Consider the following 17,334-nt stretch of genomic DNA (forward strand, 5'->3'; position numbering starts at 1 on the left):
ACTTCCACAAACATGTGTTGTGAAGATCAGACTTTGATAGATCCCTGTTCTTTAAATAAAACAGGGTGCCCACTCACACCTGATTGTCATCCCATTGATTGAAAACACCTGACTCGAATTTCACCTTCAAATTAACTGCTAATCCTAGAGGTTCACATACTTTTGCCACTCACAGATATGTAATATTGGATCATTTTCCTCAATAAATAAATGACCAAGTATAATATTTTTTGTCTCATTTGTTTAACTGGGTTCTCTTTATCTACTTTTAGGACTTGTGTGAAAATCTGATGATGTTTTTGGTCATATTTATGCAGAAATATAGAAAATTCTAAAGGGTTCACAAACTTTCAGGCACCACTCTGTGTGTGTGTGTGTGTATATATATATATATATATATATATATATATATATATATATATATATATATATATATATATATATCACACACTTTTTTTTAAACTTATATCCAGATTTTCTGATCTCTCGATGCAGGACAGGTGCGTTTTGACTAAAGTTGGTTCGGAGTGTTGTTCCCTACGGAGTGAGCTTGTTAGAGCGGGAGAAGGAGTGTGTTAGAGTTGTTAGTTCACTCCAGACTGGAAGGCCATGAGATGGTTCACAGATTTAAAAAAAAAAATGAAAGCACAAACAGGGATTTGTGCTGAACAAACAATGAAGGAAATGACCAGGACAGAGTGAGAAAGGAATGAGAAGAAAAAAGCCAAGAGAATATGAAGATGTGAAACAGAACCATGAGTGTGAGGATCTACCATCACACACCTGTAACCTGAGGGAGGGACAACAAACATATTTCATAAAGATTCATTTCAACAGAATAAACTCAGGCTCTGAGACAACCAGTGAGAGACAGACAGAAATTGAGTGGCAGAGAGAGAGAGAGAGAGAGAGAGAGACAGACAGACAGACAGACAGACAGACAGAGAGGGGAAAATTGAGAGAGAGAGATAGAAAGAGAGACCTACGGTAGAGAAAGACACTTTGAGAGAGAGAGAGAGAGAGAAATGGACAGACAGACAGAGACAAAGAGCAAATGAAAAGACATGGTTTCAGCACAGATGAGAGGCAGAAAAGGGTGGGGGTACAGCAATAATGGGTGGGGCTTATGAAGGGGAACTGCATTGACAATCAAACAGACAAACAAACAAACAAATCAATCAATCAATAAATAAATAAATCATAATGAATAAAGGAATTAATAAAGCGGGAAAAACACAAAAAAAGTGATTGAGACCTGCAACTGATCTCATTTACTTCATCTACACACACTGAACACTGTCTGTGTGTGTGTGTGAGAGAGAGAGAGAGAGAGAGAGAGATGACTAACACTTCCACAGAACACACCAGCACTAAGAGCTCTAACCTTGTACGCCACACGAGCAGGGCAGCGCTTCCCGAGGCCCAGCGGTGGGCACATGTGGCGCAGCATCACATACAAATCACTGAAACTGATCCTGCCACTGCACACGCACACACGCGCTCACACACACACACACACACACACACACACACACACCAATGCAAAATCAACAAAAAAGCACAACACAACAAAAAAGAAATACTGTATATCAAACAGAATGGGGCAGGACAGCATGGGCCACAACGCCAAACAAACAAAAAAAAGAAAAAAAGAAAAAACACAGAGGTTATTGGTTTGGTCCTGGGGTGGAAAGTATGTGTGTGTTCTGAGCTAGCTTGGTGTGTGTGTGTTTATGGAAGTGTTCATGTTTAAATTCCTAATAAAAATCAGAGGGAGTGTTCTATGAGATGGGAGAGTGTTCACATAGAACTGCAGCACCACTTCAAACAGGCAAGAGAAGCAACGATGCATGAATTCGGGGTTAATTATAAATAATCACGTCAATGCAGTTTCAGTAGTCGCCCCTCGAGGAAAAACAAGAACAATGCACGCAAGGCCTCGATCCATAGCAAGCAGAAACACACAACAACATGGCTGTGGTCTTTATTTTTTTCATCTGCTTGGTCGTGTTGCAGTGCGTTTCACATGCGTCTTCATTGCTCATGATCATTCCAGCACAAGCTACAACTCCGACAGTGACCCCACGACCTCTGTGTGACCCCTGTGACCCCGATCTCTGACTCCTGCAGACATGGCGAGGTCACAAGAGTCATGAGGTCACTGCAGGAGCCGCTGCGTTATGGTGACTCATCTGCATTGTCCTGCACATTCTCGTTTTCATATCAGAATGCAGCGAAATGGTGAAAAGAGAAATAAACTGTGAAGGAAAGAGAAAAGAAATGAAATAAAAAGAAAAGCGATGTTCATTCCAGTCTCCATGGCGAGCAGTGCTGAGATTTTGGTTTGGACGTCCGAACCTTGCAGGCGACCCTATGAGGACATTTCTTTCCTAATCCGAGTGGGGGGTCGATAACTCGTAATAAACTGTACATATCCTTATAATGAATACGTCCACTGCAAGAAAAACACACGCAGGTTAGAAAGAGAGAGAGAGAGAGAGAGAGAGAGACAGCAGGAGGAAAAAGAACAAAAGCACACACACAAACTCTTAATTATTGTGAGATGTGTGTGTGTGTGTGTGTGTGTGTGTGTGTGTGTGCTTTTCTCCTTTAAAACACATTCAAGCCATTCTTGCTTCTCACCTGATTCTGTCGTTCAGTGTGTTACATGATTTTCCATGGAGAAGATTTTGTGCTAGACAGAAAAGCAGTCACAATGGTAGAAAAATGCGAATTGCAATACACACATGGCATTGCACTTCATTTGTGACATGAGCACCAAGCGCAACGCCAAAAATCAAAACCTTCACTGCATTGCTCTTACGCTGCTTGATCGACAGGACACTGCTTTTTAAGAATTGAATGTTGACTTTGCAACAGAAGTAAAGGTCATTCTCCACTGCATTTCATCTTCATAAATTCATGACTTTGTTCAAGTTACTTTATTTGTACCCGAAGGTAAACTTGTTTTGCAGTGAAGTGAGTCAGCTTTCTCTTCCACACACGCCAAACAACACTTAAAACATCTAAAACACAGCGTGATAAACATATAACATTTAAAAAAAAAAAGATAAACATGTCACATAAAATACAACATTAAAACAAACACATAAAAGCCCACATGAAGCTAAGACTTATTAGAAAGGCTTATGGCAGCAGGAACAAAACTGTTTTTATAACGCTTGGTTTTACATTGTGGTACTTTATATCTACGTCCTGACGGGCGAGGCTGGAACTCACAATGCAGTGGGTGAGAAGCGTCCTTTAAAACTGATCCAGATCTCCTCTGTACCTGTCTGGAGTGCAGTGATTCTGGATTTAACTGCATCTCTCCCGTCAGCTTACTGGACCACTTCACTATTTGGTTCAGGCACCTCTTATTTTTAGACGACAGATTACCAAACCAAGACGCCAAGCAGAAAGATAAAACCGATTCAGTAAAAGCACAATAACACAGGGTCAGCAGTGTTTTGTCAATGTGAAATGATGACAGTTTTATGAAGCAAAACAGACACTGGTTCCCCTTTTTATATCCAGCTTCACAGTTTGCCTCAAAAGTCAGTTTACGACCAATGACTGTGCCAAGATACTTAGGCCCTGTCCACACGGCAACGGATTCAGGTGACTCCGATACAATTGCTTATCGTTTAGGCCTGGCGTCCACACGGCACCGGCGTTTTGGGTGCCCAAAACGCAATCTTTTTGAGAACGGGTTCCAGAGTGGAAAGATCTGGCAACGTTGCTGTTGCGAAGTCGTCTGGATGAGTAGAACGGATTTGTTTACGATGACGTCACAACCACATGACTGTGAGTGCTTCACGCCGGGTAGAAGTGTAACGAACTCGATGCGAGTTGTCAACAAATCCTATAACTTGGTTCATGAAATGCGCTTACAAAATATTTTCACTGTGAATATTTATTGTGTAATGGTGCAAAGTGAGAGAGAGAGACTCTGCCCTTAGGGCAGAGTCAATCCCGCCAGCAAAAATAGGGAAAAAAAGGAGCGATCTCACCTCTTCAGATGTTGGTTTACAGTAAGTCCTACAATACATTCCTCAAAAAGGGCGTAGAAGAGCAAATTAATCCATCAACGTGTACAGTAGCATTCAATTTATTCCGGACCATTAAAGACGCCGCCTTCCGCGTAGAATCATACGTCATCCTCGCCACCATATTGGATAGGGCAAAGCAGAGAATAAAGATTAGCTGCGTTTAACTGTACCAACAGGTTTGCCGTCCAAACGAGATCACATGGGATTACCTTTCACAGGTGAGACTGGAAAAATACTTTTCATTGTATTTGGTCATTATAACGTAATTTTACGAACAGATTTTCCTGACTTTGTGGCTAATATGAAGTCTCGCGCATAATAGTTTATGCGCATGCGTCCTTACTTCTTCTATTCTTCTGGTGTCTCCGAAGGGACCGTCTTACAGCGCCCCTAGAGGTGTGGCATGTGTATTGCATCATTTACAGCAAGCGTTGCGTTGCCATATGGACCTGATATTTTACTGATCGTTGCCCATTTGGACGCGATATATTTTTAAATAACATCTCGTTGCCGTTGTCGTGTGGATGTAGCCTTATATGTTTCAACACATTCTACTGTCTGACCCTTTATAAAAGTGAGTTCCTGTGCCTGGGGGAGTTTCCTAAAATCAATTAACGTGTATTTAGTTTTTAATATGTTCATCTGCAGAAAGGATTTGTCACACCACTGAACAAAGTCCTGAATGACTGGACCATGGCAGCTTTCATTGTCCTTCAGCAGACTGACAATGACAGAGTCATCTGCATACTTTAAAATGAATCTGCCCTCCCTGCTGCTGCTGCTACGACACATGTTTGTGTAAAGGATGAACAGGAGAGGTGACAGAACGCATCCTTGTGGGGAGCCAGTGGAGGAACAGACCTGATCGGTCAGAGTGCCGTTCACTCTCACTCTCTGTGTTCTGTTTGTGAAGAAATCTAAAATCCAGCCCACAAGATTAAATCTTAGATTAAATTGTTCTAAAAGCCTCTCTGTTAAAATGTGGGGTTGAATGGTATTAAAAGCAGATGAAAAATCAATGAATAAAAGCCTTGCATGTGTTCCCTTTCCCTCAAGATGTTTAAGAAGCAGGTTAAAGTGACTGTGGCATCCTCAACTCCTCGAAGGGGTCTATAAGCAAACTGCAGAGGATCCAGGTCACTCTCTGTCTTCTTTATGATTTCAGACCTCACCAACTTTTCAAAGGTTTTCATCACAATGGATGTCAATGCAATGGGTCTAAAATCATTCAGGGTTTTTGGACATTTTATCTTGGGAACAGGGACACCTACAGCCTCCTTCCAACATTTTGGGACATGCTGAGTCTGTAAGGATTTATTAAAATATAATAAAATATTGGGCACAGTTGTTTGGCACACGATTTGAGCAGTCGACCACAGATGTTATCAGGTCCCTGGCTCTTATTTGTCTTTATGGAAGAGAAAACCTTCACAATATCTGTGTGTTCAATCTTAAAATGATGGTTGTCTTCAAGTTTATGACTCATTTCCTGCATCTCTTTGCTAAAATAAAAAACATCAAATCGAGAATAAAAACAATTAAGAGCATTTGCTAGATCAGAGTCTGAGTCAAAACCCTCTAACGTGACAGTGCTTCTATTTTTTGGGTTACTTATGCCTGCTATGGCTTTCAGACGTGACCAGGCAGAGCCAAGATTATTTGCAGCCATTTTGTCTTCCAGTTTAATTTTATAGTCCTGTTTTGCTTTTAAAATGTTAATTTTCAGCTCCTTAGTGGCTGTGTGCAAAGCAGGGACAGAACCAGACTTGAAAGCACATCTCTTAGGCCCTGTCCACATGGCAACGGATTCAGGTGAATCTGATAAAATTGTTTATCGTTTCGGGCTGGCGTCCACACGGTACCGGCGTTTTGGGTGCCCCAAAACGAAATCTTTTGAGAACGGGTTCCAGAGTGGAAAAATCTGGCAACGGTCGTCTGGATGAGTACAACCCTGATTCCAAAAAAGTTGGGACAAAGTAGAAATTGTAAATAAAAACGGAATGCAATGATGTGGAAGTTTCAAAATTCCATATTTTATTCAGAATAGAACATAGATGACATATCAAACGTTTAAACTGAGAAAATGCATCATTTAAAGAGAAAAATTAGGTGATTTTAAATTTCATGACAACAACACATCTCAAAAAAGTTGGGACAAGGCCATGTTTCCCACTGTGAGACATCCCCTTTTCTCTTTACAACAGTCTGTAAATGTCTGGGGACTGAGGAGACAAGTTGCTCAAGTTTAGGGATAGGAATGTTAACCCATTCTTGTCTAATGTAGGATTCTAGTTGCTCAACTGTCTTAGGTCTTTTTTGTCGTATCTTCCGTTTTATGATGCGCCAAATGTTTTCTATGGGTGAAAGATCTGGACTGCAGGCTGGCCAGTTCAGTACCCGGACCCTTCTTCTACACAGCCATGATGCTGTAATTGATGCAGTATGTGGTTTGGCATTGTCATGTTGGAAAATGCAAGGTCTTCCCTGAAAGAGACGTCGTCTGGATGGGAGCATATGTTGCTCTAGAACCTGGATATACCTTTCAGCATTGATGGTGTCTTTCCAGATGTGTAAGTTGCCCATGGCACACGCACTAATGCAACCCCATACCATCAGAGATGCAGGCTTCTGAACTGAGCGCTGATAACAACTTGGGTCGTCCTTTTCCTCTTTAGTCCGAATGACACGGCGTCCCTGATTTCCATAAAGAACTTCACATTTTGATTCGTCTGACCACAGAACAGTTTTCCACTTTGCCACAGTCCATTTTAAATGAGCCTTGGCCCAGAGAAGACGTCTGCGCTTCTGGATCATGTTTAGATACGGTTTCTTCTTTGAACTATAGAGTTTTAGCTGGCAACGGCGGATGGCACGATGAATTGTGTTCACAGATAATGTTCTCTGGAAATATTCCTGAGCCCATTTTGTGATTTCCAATACAGAAGCATGCCTGTATGTGATGCAGTGCCGTCTAAGGGCCCGAAGATCACGGGCACCCAGTATGGTTTTCCGGCCTTGACCCTTACGCACAGAGATTCTTCCAGATTCTCTGAATCTTTTGATGATATTATGCACTGTAGATGATGATATGTTCAAACTCTTTGCAATTTTACACTGTCGAACTCCTTTCTGATATTGCTCCACTATTTGTCGGCGCAGAATTAGGGGGATTGGTGATCCTCTTCCCATCTTTACTTCTGAGAGCCGCTGTCACTCCAAGATGCTCTTTTTATACCCAGTCATGTTAATGACCTATTGCCAATTGACCTAATGAGTTGCAATTTGGTCCTCCAGCTGTTCCTTTTTTGTACCTTTAACTTTTCCAGCCTCTTATTGCCCCTGTCCCAACTTTTTTGAGATGTGTTGCTGTCATGAAATTTCAAATGAGCCAATATTTGGCATGAAATTTCAAAATGTCTCACTTTCGACATTTGATATGTTGTCTATGTTCTATTGTGAATACAATATCAGTTTTTGAGATTTGTAAATTATTGCATTCCATTTTTATTTACAATTTGTACTTTGTCCCAACTTTTTTGGAATCGGGGTTGTAGAACGGATTTGTTTACGATGATGTCACAACCACATGACTGTCAGTGCTTCACGCCGGGTAGAAGTGTAACGAACTCGATGCGAGTTGTCAACAAATCCTATAACTTGGTTCATGAAATGCGCTTACAAAATATTTTCACTGTGAATATATATTGTGTAATGGTGTAAAGTGAGAGAGAGAGAGAGAGAGAGAGAGAATAGCCCTTAGGGCAGAGTCTTTAGTCCAAACACTGTGGAAGCAGTACCAAACCGCGCACCGCCCGTGCGCTTTCCAAAAACAAAAACAATCCCGCCAGCAAAAATAGGGAAAAAAAAGGAGCAATCTCACCTCTTCAGATGTTGGTTTAAGTCCGACAGTACATTCCTCAAAAAGGGCGTAGAAGAACAAAGTAATCCATCAACGTGTAGCATTCAATTTATTCCGGACCATTAAAGAATTCTTGAGGATCTCAGAATGTTGGCGTGCCGGCTTCCATCTACCCCAATTCATTCCTCTTTCCGCATCTTTCGTTTTACGCTACTGATTAATAATCAAAACTTTATGTGGCTGATGCTACAGAAGAAGGGGTTTATACGCATGCGTCTACTTCTTCTATTGTTCTGGTGTCTCCGATGGGACCGTCTTACAGCGCACGTAGAGGTGTGGCATGTGTATTGCATCGTTTTCAGCAAGCGTTGCGTTGCCATATGTACCTGATATTTTACTGATCCGTTGCCCATGTGGACGCGATATTTAAAAAAAATCTCGTTGCCGTTGTCGTGTGGATGTAGCCTAAGTCTGCAAACTGGATTTCACAGATTTTGTAACCCAGGGCTTGTTATTGGGGAAAATTCTGACCTTCTTGCATAGTATTATCATGTCTCTGCAGAAGGCCACATAGGAACATCCGCTAGTTAATCTAAATCCCCAACACATGCTTCTATAAACATATTCCAGTCTGTGCAGTCAAAACAGTCCTGCAAGCACTGCACGGACTCCTCTGTCCAGTTTTTAATGTCCTTTGTTTGGACTTTTTCCCTCTTTAGAACAGTTCTGTCTGTGGGTAGAAGGTGAACACAGTTGTGATCTCCATTTCCCAGAGGAGGTAAAGGAAAAGATTTATATGCCTCCTTCACTGACCCATAACAGAAGTCGAGAGTCTTATCCCGCCTAGTGGGACATGTTACATATTGAGTAAAGTTAGGAACTGTCTTTTTAAGGGAAATGTGGTTAAAATCACACAATACAAAGTTCAGAGTGTCAGGCGAGATAGATTGAAGCTTCTGCACATCATCATAAATAGTTTTACAGGCAGAAGACGCATTGGCTTTCGGGTGAATATACACAACGGTGATAAAAAGCTGGGGAAACTCACGGGGCAGGTAAAAGGAGTGCAGAGATACTGATAAAAGTTCCACATCAGGAGTGCAGATGCGCCCTCTCAATGTCACAGAAGTGCAGTATCTCAGGTTAGTGTAGAGGCAGACCCCTCCTCCCTGTGCTTTCCCCGTCACCTTAGTGTCACAATCTAAATGGTGCGGTGCTCCGAAGCCGCTGACTGACAGGTCACCGTCCTGGTCACGCTCAGTTAGCCAGGTCTCTGTAAATGCCATCACGCAGCAGTCTTTAAAATCATTCTGGAAGCGGACATTTCCCTGAAGTTCGTCCACTTTGTTCCTGAGGAACTGAACGTTCCCCAGGATCATCGAGGGCAGTGGGGTCCGGTTGAGCTGCAGTTTCCTCAGCCGTAGCTGGACACCCCCTTGCTTCCCTCTCTTCCGCCTTCCATTCTCCTGTGCTCTGCCGGAGGATTTATTCTCATGTCTTCATCTCAAAATGAGGTCTGGAACCTGTAGCATGACACTTGGCATGCCAGCCGGCCTCACACAGTTCAGTTTCAGCAGCTCATTCCTGCTGTACTGCCTCCTGGCTTCGTTTGCACAACTGATATACAGCATGAACAGGAGAAGTAGTAAAACAAACAGCTTGGGGCGTAACGGACCCATACTAAGTCAATAAAAGCACAGTGCACACTTAAAATCTCAATAAAGAAACTTATACGTACTTAAAGCCAGACAAAACAAAATAAAACAAGATAAAACAAGAACGAGCATGACGCTGACACAAGAACGCCAACTCTCACTGCTGGTCGCAGCGTGCACATTATGCCCCCCCGTTCCAGAAAATGTTTGATTATCCACCAGAGGGAAGAGAAGGCAGAGACACACTGATGCATTTTTCTGCAGATACTGTATGCATGCTGTGCACACTCTACTGGACTCTACCAGATCAGCTGTGGGTTTCCCAAAAGCCTCTTAACTCTAAGAGCATCTTAACTAGGAGAGAAAGTGTTCATTGTGCTGCTCGCTCTAAAGTGATAAAGATATTGCAATGTAAAGTGCAATATCTTTCCTGCTTCCCCACACACACACACACACTTACCCTAACCCCACTTCTCCCCCCTCCCCCCTTACCCATATCTTATTCTTTTATATTTGTATATGTAAATACTTAATTTATTTTAATTTATCTAGAAGTTTTTCTCTATTTCTTTTCTCTGTTTATTTGTAATGATGCTGCTGGAATCTTAATTTCCCTGAGGGAACCCTCCCAAAGGGATCAATAAAGTTTTATCTAATCTAATCTAATCTAATCTAATCTAATCTAATCTAATCTAATTTTATGTTTTAGTTAGTAAATTACTTGCAGAATTTAATATTGAACGTGATCTTGTGAGTTGGATAATGGACTTTTTAACAAACAGAACACAGAGAGTTAAGGTAAATGGTTGTCTCTCTGAAAGGCGTGTCTCTTCTACTGGCTCCCCTCAGGGTTGTGTACTTTCACCTTTACTATACATCCTCTACACTAACGATTGTAGGAGCCAGTATAGAAATAGACATATCCTGAAATATGCTGATGATACAGTCATTGTCAGTTTACTGCAGAAACATGAATCCCAGCATGGGCCTGTGGTCGACGAGTTTGTTAGTTGGTGTGACAGGTCTTTTCTCCAGCTCAACACCTCTAAAACTAAGGATATGCTGATAGATTTTAGGAAAAAACAACCTGCTTCTCCTCAACCCACCTGTATAAAAGGTAGCAGTATAGAGGTGGTAGAGCAGTATAAATATTTGGGTACTGTGATAGACAGTAAACTCAAATTTGATGTAAATACAGAGACTATCTGCAAAAAGGGTCAACAACAATTGTACTTCCTAAGGAAGCTTAACTCTTTTAATGTTGACAAGGTTATTTTGTCTTTGTTTTATAAATCTTTTATTGAATCTGTTCTTACTTTTGCTTTCATTGCCTGGTATGGGGGTATCAGCCTGAAGGAGAAAAATAACATCAACCATATTGTGAAGGTGGCTGGTAAGATAATAGGCTGTCCACAGGCTTCCTTAACAGATATTTATGAGAGGCAGGTTATGAGGAAGGCAGATGACATACTGGATTGTGTAAATCATCCCCTTCATTGTTCTTTTGAGGTTCTCCCTTCAGGCAGGAGATTCAGAGTCCCTTGTTTTAAGTCTAACAGGACAAAGAACTCCTTTGTACCAAGTGCGATTAGGTTGCTAAATTTGCACAATCCTTGCACTTAGATGAGAAGCTGTTTACAGCATTTTTAAGTCTGTGTTATTTATTTGTATGTGTTGTTATCTGTTGTGCTATCTGTATGTTTACCTGTTGCAAGACAAGTTTCCCCTCCTTCGGGGACAATAAACTTAAACTGAACTGAACTGAACTGAACTGAACTGATCTGATCTGATCTGATCTGATCTAATCTAATCTAATCTAATCTAATCTAATCTAATCTAATCTAATCTACCATTTAACGATGATCTTTGTGCTGTGATGCTTTTGGGAAACCCACCCCAGACTGGTTAAGAATAAGTCTATGCAATCAGTCCTAAAGATCACTGACTTTTCCACAAAGAGTTATTGACTGTGTACGGTTCATCACAGATTGCCTCCATTTCATGCATGTTTGAATTAACTTTATTCAACACAGTTCCTCAACCTTCTTCTTCACTCTGGCCTACTCAAACTGTAGTTTAGCCAGAGTAGAGTCACAGGCATTCAAACAGGCCTTAATAGACAGTTTGTTGACTTCAATCAGACTTTTCAGATTGTCTCCCTTGTTTGTCGTAAGTACAACCTGAGAAACCGGATTGCCAGTAGGCATGCCATCTTTATTGGGTATCATGATCATCTAAGACATGTTCAAAGCCATTTTTTACTTTTTTTCAATGAGTAACATGTTGACATTCAGTTTCTGCGCTCAATATTAGTCTTGTGAACTTAAATACAGATCGAGTCAGACGAATTACATCACAATTTAAACAACAATGAATTGGAGGAAAAAAAAGCTTGCAACAACTCCAGTCACACATTATGTCCTCCCCATCTTCTAGCTTGTTTCTGAGCATAAAAGTGCTTCATGAGTAATTTAGGATTCATATTAAATGGATTAAGGCTGATTTATATGTTCTGCTGCTATGTGTATGTGTACACAAGATGGCTGCTGCATGTATCCTGTGGTCATGTGGTGTGTCACTTGTGACATCACTTGAAAGATCACTTGAAAGTGACTTGACTGTCACTTGAAACATCAGGCGAAGTTGTGAACAAGTTTTTAGCAACTTCGGTAGTATCCTGAAAGAGATAGCCAGAGCACCAGGAGCTCTGTGGGTCACCAAGCTGACCGGAAGGAGATGAAGACAGCATTGTGAGAGAAAGCAAGAGAGTGGATGGGGCACCGAGATGCAGGCCAGGCTACAAAGTGCTCCACACAGACCTCCTATGCCAAATGTTTTCCTCGCAAATGTCCAGTCCCTTCCTAACAAGATGGACGAAGTAAGGCTGTAGCCCAACATACAGATTTCTGAGGGACTGCTGCATGCAGATTTTTCCAGAGACTTTGCTCAGTCCATTGAATCCTGACGGGGCTTGTGGATCTAACGAACCGGATGCTGCACCACACACACTGAACAAAGGACTCCGAAAAGAACAGGGATATCTATATCAAAAATGACTGGTGCACCAACCACACTTAATCTCATTGTATTTGTGTAATGACAATTGTCGTTGTTTTTTCTTAACAGTACCTGCAGAACTGTTGACGTTTCGGCTGTGCAGGCCCATTGGAATAATAGGCTGATCTTGAATGTGTGCTGGTATATGCAAATTTTGTGGATGTGAATATTAATGGTCTCAAGTATTCTAAAACACACCAGGATTTTGGATTTAGCCCATTGTAAAGCCCTGTTTTGCATGTGTGTGATTTGCATTTGAAAGAGAAGACAACAGTGTTTGAGGTTTAGCCCATGTTTACATTAGACCGTATCAGCGGATCATCAGATTAACGTTTTTAAAATGATTAGTGTGCACACAGCAACACCAATACACGGATACGCTCGGCTCCGCAGGCATCCTGCGCTCCAAATCACTCTGCCCTGAACAGCGAGTGCCCTCTGGAGGGTGCGCACTCCGGCCCTGCGCAGCTCACAGAGCGCGCGAGTGAAGTGAACAAGCTGTGATTCGGGACTGAGCCGCTGTGTGTGTGATCTCAGCGCATATCACTTACCACTTGCAAGTGGAAGGATGGCAAGCCTAAAGACAATCATAACTACACAATGGGCAGTATTTGCATCAGTATTTGCAGTATTTTCATACTTTTATACTCTTTAATGAAAGGTGATACAAGGCGGAAGTCCGCGCCGTTTTTCAGCAGTCGCGTCACATGACCAACGCCAGCGAATCAGGAAGGTGGATGTCACAGTGACGTTGTCCAATGAGACGCCAGCTAGAGCTCAGCACAGCGTATCCGCGTATTCTGAATGTTTACACAGCACCGGAGCTGACACAATCTGGATTGAATACGTGGACGCTGGCGGATTCCCGTTTCCCGGCGTTTCCAGGCGGTTTAATGTAAACGGACAGTGCATCCACGAAGAAAACGAGACAGATACGGTCTAATGTAAACGTAGCCTTAGTGTCAGCTCCATGTACCAAACTCTCCTCTGCCAAGGGAAATACAGACTTCCATTCTATGGCTCCTTCAACACTAATGGTTTTCCTATTACAATTAATGTTTGAATTTTATAAACCTCTTAAACCTCCTGTTTTGGGTGTTACTCTTCTGGATTGTATAGACCCCTTTCACATGACGTCACCGCGCCGCGAGATTTTGTTAGGCGCCATATTGGAAGACCAAGTACATGCACTCACAATATAAAACAAAGTACGAGCGAGAGTAAAGTGACACGATGGATGATAATTCGGGTTATGTGAGTACATTACCAGTTGCAGAAAGGGCACGGTATGTGGAGAAACTGGCTGTGATTGATGGGTTTGACCCATATGATAAGACTCGGGGCAAGGGAGAATGGAAACATAAGGAGGACCGGACACCAATTCTGCCATCTGTTTGCTACCCAGACATTGTAAATTATTTGTTGTTTACACCCAGTGCCTACACTCAGTGTTCGAACTATGCCGATATTTTCGGGGGGCCCCTTTTTTTCCCTTGGGGGGGTGTGTGTGCTTGCGCTTGTCTCGGAGCGCGGATCTCCAAACACATGAGAAGCCTATCTTACGCACATATCACGCGGACTCCACACACGCATCGCGTCTGAAGTCATAACTCATCAGGGGAAATCGTGTCCGCATTGGCATGTTCACAAAACAACCTCGCGTCAACAATGATACCACACGCAAGAACAAAAAAACAGTCAGGCTACTCAACAACCAACCTGGCAGCAGCGAGCAAGCCCCAAACCATCCTAAATTATTATTATTATTATTATTAAATTGTAGAAGTCTGGGAGGCTTGCTCCTCATACAGTTATCAACTTGGGGCCACTTTAGCATGTTTTAAATCTGAATTTCTTGCGTTTGCTTACCTCAAAGTGTCCGCAGATCATGCACAGACTTATCCATTATATCCACAGTTTTTTGCCAAGTCTCACACAGGTTTCTTTCAAGTCTACTGTTGGGCCAATAAATCATAAATAAAACAGCTCAGATTTGTTTGTTTAAGTCGTTTGCCACTCCACTTTATTCTCGTGGGTTCACATACCGCTGCCGTTATTTCCCCCTAATCACGAGTTTGTTGGTCTTCCAATATGGCGCAGGGTCTGTTTACTTCCGGTTTCGGGTGACGTCAGTGAAAGGGGTCTATAGGTAAGTAAACACTTAAATGTAAGGTCACAGTTTAGTTAATGTAGCTCCACTTAAAAGGAAAATGATCAGAGAGAAAAAATTAGCACCCTGATATAACGATTATGCTCGCACTTTAAAACAGACCACTCAAAAAATTGGAACGTAAATGGCATCAAACAAAATTGGTAGTGTTCAAATTAGCGTGGAAGGAGAGCTTCCTGAAGTACAGAAAAGCTCTTAGTGCTGCGAGATCAACATATCTCTCCTCCCTAATAGAAGATAACAAAAATAATCCTAGATTCCTATTTAATACTGTAGCAAAATTAACCAGGAATAAGTCCACTATAGACACATGCACACCTGCAGTATGGAGTAGCAACGACTTCATGAATCTTTTCAATGACAAAATTGAAAATATCTGACAAAAAATTCAAAATACTGGGAGCATTGTGGCTCAGTTGGATAAGGCACCATACCATAAATCCGGGGACCCGGGTTCGATTCCGACCCGAGGTCATTTCCTGATCCCTGCCTGTCTCTCCTGCTCATTTCCTGTCTCTACACTGTCCTATCCAATAAAGGTGGAAAAAAAAAGCCCCCCAAAAAATTCAAAATACTAATTTAAGTAACCCTGTAGTTAATACAACATTATCAGATCAGCAATTAGAATGTTTTACTGCCCTTAGATAAATCGAACTAATTTCATTAATCTCTGCATCAAAATCCTCAACTTGTGTACTAGATCCCTTACCTACGCAATTCTTCAAACAGATAATACCAGAATCAATTTAACCACTTCTAAAAATAATAGATTATTTTCTTATGATTGGCTATGTACCCAAATCCTTTAAACTAGCAGTTATCAAACCCCTGATTAAAAAACCTGACCTCGATCCCTGTCAGCTGTCCAATTATCGGCCAATATCAAACCTCCCCTTTATCTCCAAGATCCTTGAAAAAGCTGTGGCACAGCAGTTATGCTCATATTTACATAGGAATAACATCCATGAAATGTATCAGTCAGGATTTAGACCTCATCATAGCACAGAGACAGCTCTGGTTAAAGTAGTAAACGACCTACTGTTGGCGTCTGATCAGGGCTGTGTCTCGCTGCTTGTGTTGCTTGACCTTAGTGCAGCATTTGATACCATTGATCATTCCATTCTTCTGGATAGACTAGAAAATGTTGTGGGAGTTAAGGGAACGGCCCTCTCCTGGCTCAGCTCTTATTTAACTGATTGCTATCAGTATGTTGATGTAAATGGTGATATTTCTAGACGTACTGAGGTAAAGTTTGGTGTTCCACAAGGTTCTGTCTTGGGTCCACTGCTTTATTTTTGTTTATATATGTTCTCTCTGGGTGATATTATTCGTAAACATTGTATTAGTTTCCACTGTTATGCTGATGACACACAGTTGTATGTTTCTGCAAAACCTGATGAGAGACACCAGCTTAATAGAATTGAGGAATGTGTGAAGGACATTAGACACTGGATGCTGATTAATTTCCTTCTGCTTAACTCTGACAAGACTGAAGTACTTGTACTAGGACCACATGCAGCTAGAGGTAGGTTTTCTGATTACACAGCAACTCTGGATGGCCTTTCTGTTTCTTCACGTGCAACAGTAAAAGACCTCGGGGTGATTATTGGACATTTTATAGAAGCGAGTTATTTATAATCATGTTGTCTTATCACCCAAATGAGGATGGGTTCCCTTTTGAGTCTGGTTCCTCTCAAGGTTTCTTCCTCATGTCATCTGAGGGAGTTTTTCCTTGCCACCATCGCCACAGGCTTCATCAATAGGGATAAATTAGGGATAAAATTAGCTCATGTTTAAAGTCTTTAAATTTCTGTAAAGCTGCTTTGCGACAATGTCTATTGTTAAAAGTGCTATAAAAATAAACTTGACTGACAGTTTCTGATCTGAGATGTAGCCCAATTACAACAATCACACCCACTGCAGACTGAGTTAAAGAGAGGCAGAGCTCATCAGTCTGCTGTGCATGAAATTACTAACCATTACGGCTGGACTTCAAAACCAGATGGACAAAGATATCTTGGTGCTGATGTGCCACCTAGTGGATGCCACATTTATTCCTCCAGATATGCAAAAGATACACAAGTGAGCATGTGAACTATGCAGCTTATGTAGCTGCTGCACATGCACACATACCTGTAGTGAAAGTGAAATATATTTGCACTTTCACATTTGCAACTGCATCTGTCTCCAGCTACGTTTGTGACAGCATGGCGATAATCAGAGAAAGAAGGGCCTGAAAGCATCATTCTCCACGAGGTGTAGCTGTCCATGTAAAGTCCTTTAAATTTTTTATTAAAGTTCACATTTATTTCCCTGGTGTGATTGCTTTTCTATCTGGCATGGAATCTTCTTTGAGGTTTAAATGATATTTAAACTAGGTCATAGAAGGTATTTATAAATATATTAACCCTGATATGAAGATGTCTAAAAGCAGTGTGTTCAGTGTTTGTGGTACTGCAGTTAGGCCTCAAGTATCACAATAGAAAATAATACTTTACCACTTTGTGAATTGTGAGTTTGCTGAGAAATACAGTGCATTGG

The 17,334-nt window shown here is 41.6% G+C and overlaps 1 protein-coding gene across 1 annotated transcript in view; it reads right to left on the bottom strand.

Moving 5' to 3' along the window:
- cacna1ab (calcium channel, voltage-dependent, P/Q type, alpha 1A subunit, b) overlaps nt 1–17,334 on the bottom strand; it is a 200,589-nt gene that overhangs the window by 88,232 nt on the left and 95,023 nt on the right. The window contains 1 exon segment of the mRNA XM_060911345.1: nt 2,359–2,455. Coding sequence (XP_060767328.1) covers nt 2,359–2,455 — 97 coding nt within the window.

Source organism: Neoarius graeffei, chromosome 27 (genome assembly GCF_027579695.1).
Source record: "Neoarius graeffei isolate fNeoGra1 chromosome 27, fNeoGra1.pri, whole genome shotgun sequence".
In the NCBI taxonomy this organism is placed as follows: Eukaryota; Metazoa; Chordata; class Actinopteri; order Siluriformes; family Ariidae; genus Neoarius; species Neoarius graeffei.